General features: G+C 37.3%; 1 protein-coding gene across 2 annotated transcripts in view; it reads left to right on the top strand.

Annotated features, from left to right (window-relative positions):
• The first annotated feature begins 9,427 nt into the window (after positions 1 to 9,427).
• The window catches only part of RERG (RAS-like, estrogen-regulated, growth inhibitor), a 113,030-nt gene continuing 107,817 nt past the window's right edge, over positions 9,428 to 14,640 (top strand). Inside the window, exons 1-3 of one of the 2 annotated variants that reach the window (XM_011990818.1) lie at positions 9,428 to 9,474; positions 9,846 to 10,489; positions 14,151 to 14,325. In XM_011990818.1, the coding sequence (XP_011846208.1) occupies positions 14,265 to 14,325 (61 nt within the window). In that variant the 5' untranslated portion in view covers positions 9,428 to 9,474; positions 9,846 to 10,489; positions 14,151 to 14,264. Of the gene's footprint in view, positions 9,475 to 9,845; positions 10,490 to 13,638; positions 13,765 to 14,150; positions 14,326 to 14,640 lie in introns of those variants that run through there. The other variant, XM_011990819.1, reaches the window with a different exon arrangement.

Raw genomic sequence — 14,640 nt, 5'->3', positions numbered from 1 at the left:
GGCAAATATTTCTATAGTTCTTTGTAGTGTGCTACAAGGGTAGATACATGTGAGAGCTTCTTTTCAGGCATGCATTCTCCTTTTCTTCCACCAGCCAGGATCAACACACTTGAAAACCTCGAATTTTTCCTCTTCTGCTGTGCATTCACCACTCTATGTGATGCGCAACACATACATTTTAAATGTTTTTTTAAATTTTTAAATATAGCTTTGATGAGAGATCTGCTTAATTGATTTGCAAAATCTTAACAAAATGACTAGATGGGATCTATCAAGGCTACATCTGAGGAGGTTCATTAACTTTGTAACATTATGATAAAATGACATTATGATAAAAACAAAACTATAGAATCTGAGAATGGCTACATTATGTTGTGGACTCAGGAATAATTATGTGCATTTGCACATGTTGCAGAGTAGTCTTTTGACATCATTGTCCTTTGCTATTCAATCGTGTTGAAGGATTAGTAAGAGTCCTAGAGGCAGCAGCTAAGATAACCATCTCTCTGCTTATTGGTTTCCAGATGTGTTTTCATACACAATCCAGATTCTACTGATGATCTTCTATTAATCCTAGGTTATTATTTCATTCTCAGCTGTAACATTCACTTCTTTTGTAGCAGTATTGAAAAATCCTCAGTTCTTGTTTTAGTTAAAAGTTCACTTTAATTACAGATCTTTAAATCATTAACATAGAAAGGAAATTGCTTTCTTCCATTTTGGGAAACACCTAGATACAGTTTTATAATTGCTTGTTTATTTTGCTCACCTCTGAAATTCTGAGCCATGGATACATTTAAAAAGTAAATTGTAAATTTTGGTTTTTGTGTTTCAATAAGCTCCAGCAACTCTATCCTTCAATATTATAATTCAGCTAAAGGTAAAGGGAAAAACGTAAGGGCAAACCATCTGTGTAATGGAGAAAAAGACACTGATAGCAAGGCAACTGAAAAGGTGACTGCACTGGAATCCAGCTTTTATAAAAGTGAGCCCCTGCTCAGCCAGCCCTGCAGGGACACTAATATGCAAAGGACCAGCATGATTGACAGTAGCGTGACTCTCATGCTCAGTCCCAGAGTTTGACATAAATGACAGCATCTTTTAATTGACTTCCATGCCTTTCTGTCATCATCCTTCATGAACAAGCTGGCTAAAATAATATTCACAGCCACCAGAGAAAAGTATATGAGGTATCATCTTGACAGTGTTCATTTAAAAGATGTAACTGCAAAATCCAACCATTTTACATGTTTGCACTGATGATCTTGCTTCTGATGGACCAGTTTCCCTTGACAAGCTTTTCCAACCATCTCTAGAATACATGTATTCATTTTCCAGTTTATATACTTTTTAGTTTTAAAAATATGATATAATTTTTATTTTGCCAGCTAATGCAATACATATATCTTCATTATAAGATAAGCTAAATAAAACAGACTAAAACATTACAGATAAGCCTAACACCCCCTTATCTACCCACACCAACCCCAGACACTTCTCCAAAGGGACTTTCATCTGTTAGCTTTCTATCCTTCATACATTTACTATGAAATCATGGGTGTCTCCACATAGAAATTATGTAGACTTCTTTTTTCACATGAATGGCATCAGATTTTATGTATTGCCCCTTGTTTTGTGTTGGAGATATTTTATGTCAGTATATATGAATTTACCTCATTAAAATGATGAATAATATGTCTAATATAAAAATGTACTTTTAGATGGTTAAAAATTACATAAATGGTATTTGGTATATAGTTCCTTAGTACCATGACAACACAGTTGAAATCAGTGAGGTACATCTGTATATGGTGAAATGAAAAGATCTCTAAAGCACAGTGAATGAGAAGAAGAACAATTTGTACATTATGATTCAATATGTAAGAATTTTTTTAAATGCATATTTATGGGGGTGTAGGGGTGTGTGTGTGTGTGAGTGAGTACACACACAAAGGAGGAAGAATAGATCCTAAACTGTTAAAGTAGTTTGTTTTATTTGAGTGTTGGCTTTAGATTTTGGCATGTGTTTTCATCTTTATCAATGTCTTATTTGATGTATACTGGCAGCATTTTGGAAAGACTTAGCTGGGGATAGCTAGCCAGATGAAATATTAAACCAGAAATTACTATGTGTCTGTTTCATGCTCAATCATCCACAGATCATACATATTTTATTGTATTTATTTTATTCAACAATACTGAAAATGAATCAGGCTCTATCTCCATGCCAGCCACTATGTAAATAAGCAAAACTGTAATATTTTCCACCTTCCACAGTTTTCCCTGAGTTAGCTGCTTATTGGCATCAGTTGGTGGCTGTTATTAAACATTAGGATCTCTGTATCAACTGGATTCATTAAATGATGATTTCATTTCAGAAGAGTTTCTACTTTCAACCCTATGTAAGAGACAGAATGGAGGGAAAACTATTCTAGCTCATGTGGCTTCTTGACCTTTTTTAACCATAGATGATAAGTTGGATTTTGTAAGGTTCAAAAAATGTTCCAGTTTGGAATTGTTTTTACGTATCATTAAGGTAAAGGTAGGAAGTACAAAACCACGTGGACTATCCTATATAAGTAAATGTAGTTTTTCACATTGACCCTGTGGTAAGCTAAATTTATTATGTTATTCCAGGTCCCACAAATTGTCAGAACTTTGCAAATGTGTTTCTAATTCCCTGCCAGTTTATTAGGTAAAGATCCTCCGATAGCATCTGAGCAGCATTAACCTCCAATGGAATATATTATTCTATTTGAATTTATTAATTTCATCAAGATTCTAACTTATATAACTATAATACTTATATAACTAGTGATAACTAAACTGCATTTACTGTTAGCAGATAGTCTCTCTCTTTCCCTATTGCACAGTACTAACATGGAGACATATGCAACTAATCTTAGAACTGTTCTAAGTTGAAAGTCACTTAAAAGTCAGTAAAAGTGATAGCAATAAAAATTCAATAAGAAATCCAATTCTTTTAGGATAATCTAATCTCCAATAGTCTGGAAAAACAGTTTAAACAGAGATGGACTAATGAGAACTAAATTTGGTTCAGAGAGTATGGTTCAAAGATCTGCTAAGATACAGGCACTCACTGTCTTCTCCCTTTCCTCAACAAAGCGGGCTGTCATTCGAGCAATCCTGCCCACCAGAGGGTATGACCAGATGAGCGGGAGGCTTCAGAGTGAGAATCTGCAAAAGAGACATAAAATACTGACTACAGCTTACTTTTCTGTACACATGCTCATTTCTAGTATTCCTGTTGTCATGCTCAGAACAACACCAAATGAACTGAGAATGGGAAAGAAGAATGGAGGCAATGAACCTTGGCCAAGGCAAGGAAATATTACAAAGAGAGATGAACTTCACTGCATTATATAAGTAGTGAAGCATTATGATTCAGAACACAGGCTTTGGGCTAACTTTCATGTATGGAATGACATGGAATGAAAGTCGGTTGCAGAATTGGCCTTTCCCTTTGACTAGTGTTTGCATGGAACATCTTTTTCCATTTTTTTTTTTTTTTACTTTCAGTCTATTTGCGCCTTTATATTTAATAAGTGATTTTTGTAAAAAGCATACAGTTGCATCAGTTTTAATCCAATCTGACATATTCTGTGTTTTAATTGGAGTGCTCAGTACATGTACATTGAATGTAATTTTTGAGATAGTTGGATGTAAGTCTAGTATCTTCTTATTTGTTGACAAATGTTTCCATCTATTTGTTCCTTTATTTCACTTTTCTTGCCTTCTTTTGCATTAATGGAATATTTATATTTTATTTTATCTTCTCTATTAGGTTTTTTGGTTATACTTTGGGATACCTTTAGTGTTTTCCTAGAAATTGCAAGTGAATTCTTACATTATTAGTCTAAGTTAGTAATTTTGCCAAATCCCTCAATGTGTAAGAAATTTATAACAGCGCAACTTAATTTATACCTCTTACTTTGTTTCCCACTGTCATGTATTTAACCTCCAGAAATTATAAATCCATAAGACATTTTTATACTGTGGTTTTCATTGGTTAATCTTCATTTATTTTTACCCATTTATTTACCCTATCAGGAGTTGCTGATACTACTAGAATTTTTTGTTTTTGCGTCCATCTGAAATCATTTTTTCATTGCTCTGCTAGCAACCAATAAACTATCTCAAATTTTGTCTGCGAATGACTTATTTCAACAAGTATAGAATTCTAGCTCAGCACTTTGAAGATGCTTTTTCATTGTCCTAGGTTTTCCATAGCTTCTATTGAGAGGCTATAATCCATTTTTACTGTATTTTTTCCTTAAAAACAGTGTGTCTTTTTTGTTTTTTTCTCTAGGTGTTTTTAGTATTTCCTCTGTATCTTGATCAGAAAGTTGACTGAAATGTATGTAGGTTTAGATTTCTTTTTATTTACCTTGCCTGGGGTTCGTGAAACATCTTGAATTGAGAGATTACTATCTTTCATTAGATTTGCAAAATTTTCAGCTATTATTTCTTCAACTATTGCTTTTATCTCATCCTTTTATTCTTCTCTTTCTAGAACTCCAATTACATGTATGTTATGACTTTTGATCATGTTCTGCATTTTTCATTCTCTATTTTCATCTTTCCATTGTCTATTTTTTCTGTGGCCCATTTTGGACATTTTCTAATGACAGATCTTTGAATTTACTAATTCCGTCTTCCAGTCTTTTAATCTACTGTTAAATCCCTCAAATGCATTGTTAATTTTAAGTATTTATTTATAGTTCTAAAGTTTTTTTTTGATTCTTTTCATAGTTTCTATTTCTCTGTGAAATACCCCCAAATGGATAAAAATATGATAAATACTTTATATTTTTATCTGTTTTTGTCAATTATTTCCTCTCTTGGTTTTAGCATAATAATCTAGCAATTTTGAAGTCTTCATCTAATCACTTCAGATCATCTATCATCTATTTTTATCTCTTGAGTATTGGTAAATTTTATGTGCTTCTTGCCTATCTGGAAATGTTTATTGTCTATGTTATGAACTAAATGTTTGTGTACCCTCAAAATGCTTATACTGAAGCCACACTCTTAGTGTGATTTTATTTGGAGATAGAACTTTTCCGAAAAGAATTAAGGTTAAATGAGGTCATAAGGGTGGTATCAGATCCAATAAGACCGATGTCCTTATAAAGAGAAACACTGCAAAGCTCTCTTTGTCTCTCCACACACTCACACAGAGGAAGTCCTGTGAGCACATAAAGAGGGCCGCCTGCTGGCCAAAAGAAGAGGCTTCATAATGAAACTTTCTTGGACTTCTTAACCTCCATACATGTAATAAATATACTTCTGTTGTTTCAGTTACCCATTCTGGGGTACTTTGTTATGGCAGCCTGAGCAGACTAATTCAGTAGGTTTGACATTGTAGATGATGGTTATACAGGCTCTGGATCCTGTTAACTTTTTCAAGAGTGTTGTATTTTGTTTCAGCAGGCTGTTAATTTGCTGGTGGATGAGATTGCTCCTGTAAAGGTCTCATTTCAGTCTTTGTTGTGGGGGGATGTCTTTCAGATCCACCCTTAGTCCTAGGTTACAGCTCTTCTGCCTAAGGCATTGTCCTCACTCCTACTTCACAAAGAGTGCTAAATTCTGACTGGGCTAAACCTCTGATGTCTTCTCAGTACTCAGAGAACTCTGGCATTCAGATCTTGGGATTCAGGAGCTTTCAGACTTTAGGAAGCTGTTTTTTACCAGATGTCTCAGAGACTCACCACGCAATGTGCAGCCCTGAAATTAGCCAAGATCCTAGGGACATTTCCATGCAAATATCTGAGCTTCTCTCTCTGTGGCTGCTACCCATTCTGATAGCCTTCTGAACCCAGCTGCCTTAGTAGCCCTGAACTCTAACCTCTCAATGATGTTTGGGCTTCACTTTCATGGATATGGGCCCTTAAGGTGACCCCAACAAGAAAATCTGTGTGCCTGTGGGGCTAAACTCTAGCACATTCCTTCTGTCAGATGTGCAGTCCTGCCTTGGTTGTTTGCCAATGCTTCCAAACAGCTATTTTGTATATTTTGCTTAGCCTTTATAGTGGTTCCCAGTAAACAGGAAAGTTCAATCTTAACTAAAATCAGTCTTGCTTTTGCCTAATATTTAACTAAATAAATGGTAACAGCAATAAAATGCCCATCCCAAAGTCAAAAGATAATCATTAGTAGCAACGAAATAAGGAAAGGAGTATCATTTCTTGCCATGTAACTTCAAAATGAAATAAAGAAAATAAAAGATCATGATGTAGAAAGTCCCGGCTTTCCAGAAGCAGTACTGATGAGTGATCAAATCCTAAGTATTCTTTCTCACTAATTAAGAATATCTCCAAATTTGGAGTGAAATGAACTGAGCAACTATACTTTTCTGACAGGAGGAGAGGGCAGAGTGAGTAGTCATAGTGGAAATGGCTTGGGAGAGAGAGTAGAGGGCTCCAAGAATGAATGAAGAATGCAATCTCAGGCTTAAGGGAATCTTTCTGAAACAGTATGTGATCCTGACTGTCTGCACTAAATCCTGAGACAGTGTCTTTAGTAAAACCTGAGAACAAAAGTAGAGCATGTACCCTCTATCAGAGGCTGTACAGAGACTCAGAAGCCCTCTTCTCTTTCCTTTACCATCTTCTCATCTCAGGATGGTAGACAGAATACAATGCTCATCTTCAAACCATTGCTTTATAGAGAAAACAAACAGGCTTCAGATAAGGTAGGAATGAAGTCAAGCACAATTAACTGAATTTGTATCATAGCAAATATGAGTCCTGGACTTAAAATGAAACAAATAATAAATATAAAAACACTACACAGGAAAAAAAAAAAGGAGAGGAAGGCCATTGTAAGCAAAAGTAGGCTAATAACAAATTTAAAAACAACAAGAAAAGGAAGAAACAGGTATTCTCAATTATACAATACAGCACCTGCAAGACCTTCTTGAAAACACTGCTTAATGAAGATGAATCAAAATAATCAATAATAGAAAAACCATGATAAAATAATTAATTAAAGAAATTTATTCTATTTCAATATAGAACTAAGTTTAAATAACTTTGGGAATGAGAGTTGTAAGTGGAATGTGAATGCTATAAATCTTGACAATGAACAAATAAAACCTGTGTAAAAATATAGAAGGAGAGAAGAAAAAAAAAAGAGACATAATGAAAGAGCTATTTTCTTCTTTTTAAATAGCAAACAGTCAGTTGATATTGACTAAAACAAATATATGTTTAAGCATAATGAATTCAGATCTGGTTTTATGTAATAATTCAAACTGTAAAGGAATCTTTAGGGTGAATATCTCATAAAGTGAGTAAATATCTAAAGTTCAGCCACTCTTTAATGTTCACTTTAATTTTGTTACCTTCTGCTTCATTAAGTGTACTTTTAAATTAAAAATAGCATCTACAGTATGATGATACTTAGCATATCTGTGCCATTTCACATACCTGTCCTTCAAGATGTCTGTTTTCTACAATATCTGGAATGATAAGGGTCCCCGTATGTTAACAATGGTTATTATTTCTGGATAGTGTGATTCTGGGAGTGATTGTCTACATCTTTGTATTTTTTCTTCGGTTTGAATTATTTACAACAAACATGATTAACAGCTACACACACACACACACACACACACACACACACACACACACACACAATTCCAGTTTCTAACATGCTTTGTGGTTATACGAACTCTTCATCTACTTGTTTTGTGTTAGAGGTTTTAGCTGAAGCCTAAGGCCAGGCTAAGAGACTGGAATGTGACAAGGACTTCCCCTTTCCCCAGGAGAATTCTTGCCCAGCAGATGTATATCATGGAACCATAAGTACAAAGTGTCCTCTGCCCTTCCTACTGATCCATGAGGCAGGCAGTACAAGAGAGGATGCTTCTTTCTGCTGCTTTCAAGACAAAGGAAGCAGCCTACAGAATATAGGATACATACAGAAAATATAACACAGTGGGTGTCAGGCTCCAAGATAGCTACTTCATCTCTCTTAGATCAGCACATCAAGAACTGCAGGTGTGTGTGCAAACGCCTCCCTAGTTGAGGGAGGAGTGCTGTCGTATACGGGCTAAGCAGGAAAATGGAGAGAATCAGGTTCCATAGGCAAGTTCCAAAAGAACTACTACAAATGGGACCTGTCTTGGGCCCGCTTCGAAAACTCTTTTTTTTTTCTTTTCTCGAGACAGAGTCTCTCTTTGTCACCCAGGCTGGAGTGCAATGGTGCAATCTTGGCTTACTACAACCACCGCTTCTGGGGTTCGAGTGATTCTCTTGCCTCAGCCTCCGGAGTAGCTGAGATTACAGGTTCCTTCTACCACGCCTGGCTAATTTTTATATTTTTAGTAGAGACGGGGTTTCACCACATTGGCCAGGCTGGTTTCGAACCTCTGACCTCAGGTGATCTGCCCACCTCAGCCTCCCAAAATGTTGAGATTACAGGCTCGTGCCACCACGCCTGGCTAATTTTTTGTATTTTTAGTAGAGACGATGTCTCTACCATGTTGGCCAGGCTGGTCAATAACTCCTATTAAATAAGAGTGGCAAAGTGGGAATTCCAACTCAGGTCTCTGTAAATAGTATATTTATCAATATGGGGTCACAGAATTTTTTAAAAATTAAATCTTGCCCTGAGTATAAGATTTAATGGGGGAAACAAGGTAACATGTGAAACCTGAACACCTTAATGCCACACAATTCCATGTAATTGGAATTCTGTAAGATTCTATATAATCAGTCTGGGCAATTATTATCTCATCCCAGACTTCAAAGGTCTTCTGTGTGCTAAGACACCAAAGTGTCTCTCTTTTCCAGGCCTCTTTCTTAAATGTCAGCCCCATACATTCAGTTTCTTACTGGCTGGTGTATCCTAAATCCAGCATGTAAAAAAGCTCAAACATATCCTGTCACAACTTCTTCTTTATCTTAATTCCTTCAATTCAGTAGGTATTTTTAACTACCTACCATATGCCAGGCTGTAGGTATATACACTGTATGGATGATGCTGGGAATCCAGAGTCACACATGGTACATTCCTGGCTTCTGGGAGCTCACAGTTTAATGGAGAGGACTGAGGAGCAGAAATGAGTACGACACAAACACAATGATAAGATCACAGGGTCCTGTGAGATATAGAGGGAGGCATCTAATCCAGATGTGTGGGTGTGGAGGGAGGGATACATGAGGGATCAGGAAACTCATAAACCATACAGTGTTTGAGCTTTCTCAAAGAACTAGCAGGGCAACTTCTGCTCAGCTAAGGGAACTCCTCCTTTTGCCATAGATCTAGCTGTTCCATTCAGCCATTCACTCGTGGCTGCAGTGACTTTCCAGGTCAGCCTGGCCTCTGGAAATTGCCCCCATGGTTACCTCCCTTCCCATTGATGACATTCTGCAGATCGTTCAGTTTGCCCTAGGCCCCTGTCTGTTCTATATAACACTGGTTTTCTGGAAGCCGCTTGGTATCTTGGTAAGAATACCCAGATTTGTAAGGGAAAAACAATAACATAAGTGTTTCCTGCTCCTTTGCTCAGAAGTTTCAGTTTCTGGGAGATCATTTAACCTCTCTGAAGCTCACCTCCTCATCTGTGAAAGGCTGGTAATTATAATACTAGTTCTTACATGAAGAGAGGGTGTAAAAATCAAATCAGATGAGGGATATGAAAGCAGGTCCAGCACAGCTCGCATATTAATTGTCTTTATTATGGTCTGAGAATAATGGAGTATGACTCCAATGCAAATCCTATAAATGCTGATCTTGTGAGAAGGACAAGAAGTTTTTGGAACTTTCTCAAATGTATGAGTAGAATTTCAATTGAATTCCGTGTTTGTTTTTCCTAGCATCTCTCAGTTTCCAATCCAGTCTGGATTTCATTCCAGTCATTTGCTAGCCTTGCATTACCTTCTCCTTCAGTTTCCTCTTGGGTATCATGGAGAGATAATTAAAAATACTTCAAAGGGATATTGTAAGGATCATTTGAAGTAAGGAATAGAAAACACCACGTAGTGATGCTTTCTTAGGCAAGCTTTTAACCGAGGAAAGCTGCCCTTCGGTGAGAGCCTAGAGGCCTGGAAATGACCAGTGAAAAAGGGAAGCCCGTCTTGGGTGCAGCGAGTTAAAGACTCAAGCTCGCAGGCCTGGGAGGCAGCGCGGCGGGAGGAGTCTACCCCTGAAGCCAGTAGGGGGCGCCGAAGCGCCGCACTGCAGCATCCTGGCCGCGGAGCGCAGCGGCCTTGGCCGGGCTCAGCTCGCGTCCTGCCGCAGTCCCTCCGCCGCTAGTCGGAGCGAGCTAGAGTGAGGAGACCCCCGCCAGGCCAGTGGCACTTGCTTCTGCGGCTAGTCCCACCCACGACCGCAGCCCAGCAACTGGAAACGCAACCCGAAGCCTGGGCTGCTCAGCGTGGGAGGGCTTCGCGATCTTAGGGGACCCATTCCGAACTTGCAGAGAGGACCGTGGCTCTCCTGGCCTGGAGAGTGTGAACAGGTGAGTGTCACGCACGTGTCCAGGTGGCTCTTTCGGGACGACTTCCTGCGGACCCATTCCGAGCCCCTGAGCGCACTCGGCCTCTGAGTCAGCCCTCTTGGTCACCGGGTCCTCCTCCCAGGGTGGCTTTGGGGTTCGCTGAGAGGGAGATGTGAACACCGGCAGCCTGGCTTGACAGGGCTCTCCTAGCTGAGAAGAAAAATGCCCTTGTGACTTAAGGCTGCATTTTCTCCCTAGCCTGAAAGCAAGTGACTTGCAGTCCACAATGGGTTTGTTTATTATTGCGAGATACCTGTTGATTTCAGAGCAACATTAAATAGCCAAGATGCTTATACAATTAATCCTGGTTTGCTGTGGGTACTGCGTAGTGATAAGAAGAGGGAGAATTCCTCGTAATGAGACCAGGAAAACTTAATTTCAGAACCAGAGAAGGGGAGGCCAAAAAAGAAGAGAATCTCATTTCCAGGACTAGACTAGGGTCTTTGCTTCCCTAAATAGCTACAGTTGATTTTGATGAGCGCCTGAAAACAGAAGTTCCAAGCATGATTACCTTATAAAGATGCTTGCTTGCCCCACCCCCAAGAGGAAGCAGAAAGCATGAACCTTGATAAATATAGCTTTGAGAATGATTTATTAGGAATGAAAACTTTCTTTAAATAAGTAAGTAAATAAGGTTACAGTGATCTAAATAGCATAGGTCTAACAGAGTGTAAGCTCTTCGAAGGGAGCTACTTTTATTTGTATGTGCGTAGCGTAAGTGTGAAATAAATCATTGAATGCATCACTAATAATACAGGATTTGGAGGCTAGCGTTTTTCCTTTTTCCTTTAATTTATGTTTAGAAAAAATAAACCTACACCTTCAAACTAAATAGGTATGACTTTACCTCTAGGAGTGATAGGAGCTGAGATGTTTTTGTCCTAATAAAGCACCGTCCACATAAAAAGTGAATAGCAAATTTCAGCCCTACTCAGAATATTTCAGCAGAACATTAGGACAAATGGATTTTCTTAGATCCACATATGGAAGCTCTCAGATTATGAATTATTGTGAACATCAGAAACTTGGCAACAGTTTACTTATTACAACAATTTACGAATTTCTTTTTGTTTTCTATCTTGTCAAATGTAACTTTTCACATTTTCATGTGAGAAATAAAATGTTGAAAAACTCATGTCAGTTTTGTGTCTTCCTTTAAGTGATTTTTCTAAACATAACACTAGGTTGACAATAACCAGCTGTATCTTTATTAGGTTATAAATGGAAGAAATAGCTCACACAATTTCTCTTTCTTAAGTGAAATTCCTATGCCTCTGAGGCCATTTAGGAGTTACTAAAAAATGTGACTTGTCATTTTTTTTTAAATCACATTTGATGGCTACTTTCATGAAATATTAATCAGAGAGATAATTACTTGCATTTTATATCCATGGATATTAACAGTTTTGCATGAAATAGAAAATTATTGTTTATACTAGCTCCAGACACTTCAATGTTTCAAAGAAATACTTGCCAGCACCTCTCCTCATTTATAATTTAAATAGTTAATATATCTCCATATATTATGTTTCTGTGATGAAGCACTAAACCTTGAAGACATAGGGGCCTTTTCTTAATGAATGCATCTAAAGTGACAAATAAGGAAATCTTTTTATCTTTAGCCAAAAATATGGGACTGGACAAACTGCAGATGTTTAAGCTTCTGGTTTTTGTTATTAATGATTACTTAGACACTTTTTCATTATTGAGGATGAAGTAAACAATAGCTAATGTTAATGTTGATTTTTTCTTCCTTCAGAGGAAGCTCTGGCACTTTGAAAATCAGCAAATACAAAACCTTGTTAGGTACAGGATGATAGCTTAAATATATAAGGAAGAAAACAATTGCATGTTAATGTCTTTGTAGAAATACTTTTTCAGAAGGGTTTCCACTTTTTTATTTCTCTCTCTCAAGAAGCTCTTTGTAAAAATTTATAGATGGAAAAAGTCTAGCAGGAACAGTTAACACATTTAGATAACATATTTGTGTTTAAAACGTCTTTACGGACTTGAGAACTGAATGAATTATGAAGACTGATGTGATTAAGTTTAACATGGGTAAAAGTGCAGTGTTGTATTTAGGTTTAAGCCATTGATTGCAAAAGTTCAGAAAGAGGGGGTCTGCAGTCCATGTAAAAGATGTGAGGCTTATTGTGATTGGCTGTGCTACAGTACAGCCATGGTATGCAGATTAACGATAGTGAAAATCTCAGGGAATTTATACTGGGTCAGTTTGTCAGGTCATATCTCAAAGTGGAATGCAGTGGACACCACGTTTTTAAAGTGATTAAGATGTTGAGGAGGCAATGCACATGATGAAAAAGGGAGTAAAGGTCACAAAAACATAAACGAGAGTGTGCATTCCAGGAAGAACAAGTGGACAGGCTGGGCCTCAAGTTCCTAGAAAAAAGAAGCCTAGGATGGAGCAAGGGTCCTCCTAGATGCTAGGATCCTTGAACGGTTCTGAGTGAAATAAAAAGTTGACTTATTTTGAGTTATTTCATAGAGAAAAACCAGGACAAATGAGTAGAAGCCACAGGGAGACAGATTAGAGCTCAATATTAGAAAGATAGTTTCTCCTAATTGGAGAAATGAAGCAGCTTTCAGAAGTAATGAGCCTACCTTTCATACCTGGAAGTGGTAAGTCAGGAATGGAATATGGAATGATTGTTATGTCCTAAGGGAAGATTCTTGCTAGAAGAATGGCTAGAAGTTTCCTTCAGATGACCCCCACTCCAGCCCCCACCACCACCAAAGCTCTTTCCAAATTTACATTTCCGTGGTCCTAAGAACCTAGATGTCATTCCTAAAGCACCAAACTAAATAAGATGTGCTTACTTTGTACGTAATGTTATTTCCCAAGTTTTAAGACAGCATTATAAACTAATTTACTTGAAGTCATCATAGAAAAGGAATAATAACTTGGAGCATGGCATTTATTGTTTGTGTACCAGGGCATGGTGCCCAGCAAAATATAAAAATATAATCTACATATTATATATTGATTCCTAGAACATGGGTATCTGTATCTGTCACATGACTTCATCATGTGATCAAGTGTGAATTGAGATAAAATTTAACTTTGAGATGCAAAATTGAATTGTGTTGCATTGGAATTGACTAATATAAATGTATATTATTCAACCCAAAGAGACATGAAGAGGCCCAAAAGTGACTTTCTCCATTGCCCCACTGCGTGTGTTTGTACACTGAATGTTTACAGATAGATGGTAAATGTGCGTATTCACATACTTTAAGTACTTACTTTCTATTACTACCAAGAATCAATACCTTCATAGAAAAATTTCTTGAGGAAGTACTTTAGAAATGCTATTGTGTGTGATATGCTAATGCATGTTTTAGTACCAACCAGATCAAAATCCAAGTCCTGAAATGCTAATGCATGTTTTAGTACCAACCAGATCAAAATTCAAGTCCTGAATCTACCATTTATTAGCTAAATCATTTACAGTAAGTTACCATAGACTTCTCACAGGATAGTGGTAAAGATCAAACTAGAAAATGTTGATAAAGTGAATGGTGGCTGGCATATACTAGATGCTTAATAAATATTAATTCATTTTCCAGTCTCTTATGAATTCCTACATTTCTTTTGTTTAAGGATTGTGGACTCTTCCAAGATTTACAATGATATGGTGAATCCAAAGACTGGAACCAAAAAGATTTGCTCAGTGTTTTAGTTTTAACAACAGTAAATTGTCTACCAGCACCCATCATGGCTAAAAGTGCAGAGGTCAAACTGGCAATATTTGGGAGAGCAGGCGTGGGCAAGTCAGGTAAGATTTTCATTGTGGTTGTTGCAGTGTGTGTGTGTGGGTGACTGTGTTTCTTTATTATCGTTTCTTGGGATTGGGCAGGTGGGTAGTTGCTATTTCTCCTATGCTCATTTGTTACTCTTTTAGATAAAGTCTCTTCATCTAGAACTTTTAGTTTGCCTAATTGACTGTTATATATCCTTTTGCTTATTTATGTTGAAGTAGCTTTGCTGATAACACACAGATAATGGATATATCAGAGGTCTTGGCATTCTGATTTTTAACAACCTCCAAAGAAATCAGATTGTGGAAATTGTAAAATACATACTTGTGCTT

The sequence above is a fragment of the Mandrillus leucophaeus genome, unplaced genomic scaffold, assembly GCF_000951045.1.
Source record: "Mandrillus leucophaeus isolate KB7577 unplaced genomic scaffold, Mleu.le_1.0 Scaffold383, whole genome shotgun sequence".
Lineage (NCBI taxonomy): Eukaryota > Metazoa > Chordata > Mammalia > Primates > Cercopithecidae > Mandrillus > Mandrillus leucophaeus.
Note: the sequence above shows the minus strand (reverse complement) of the source record. Positions and strands in the feature narration are given on the sequence as shown.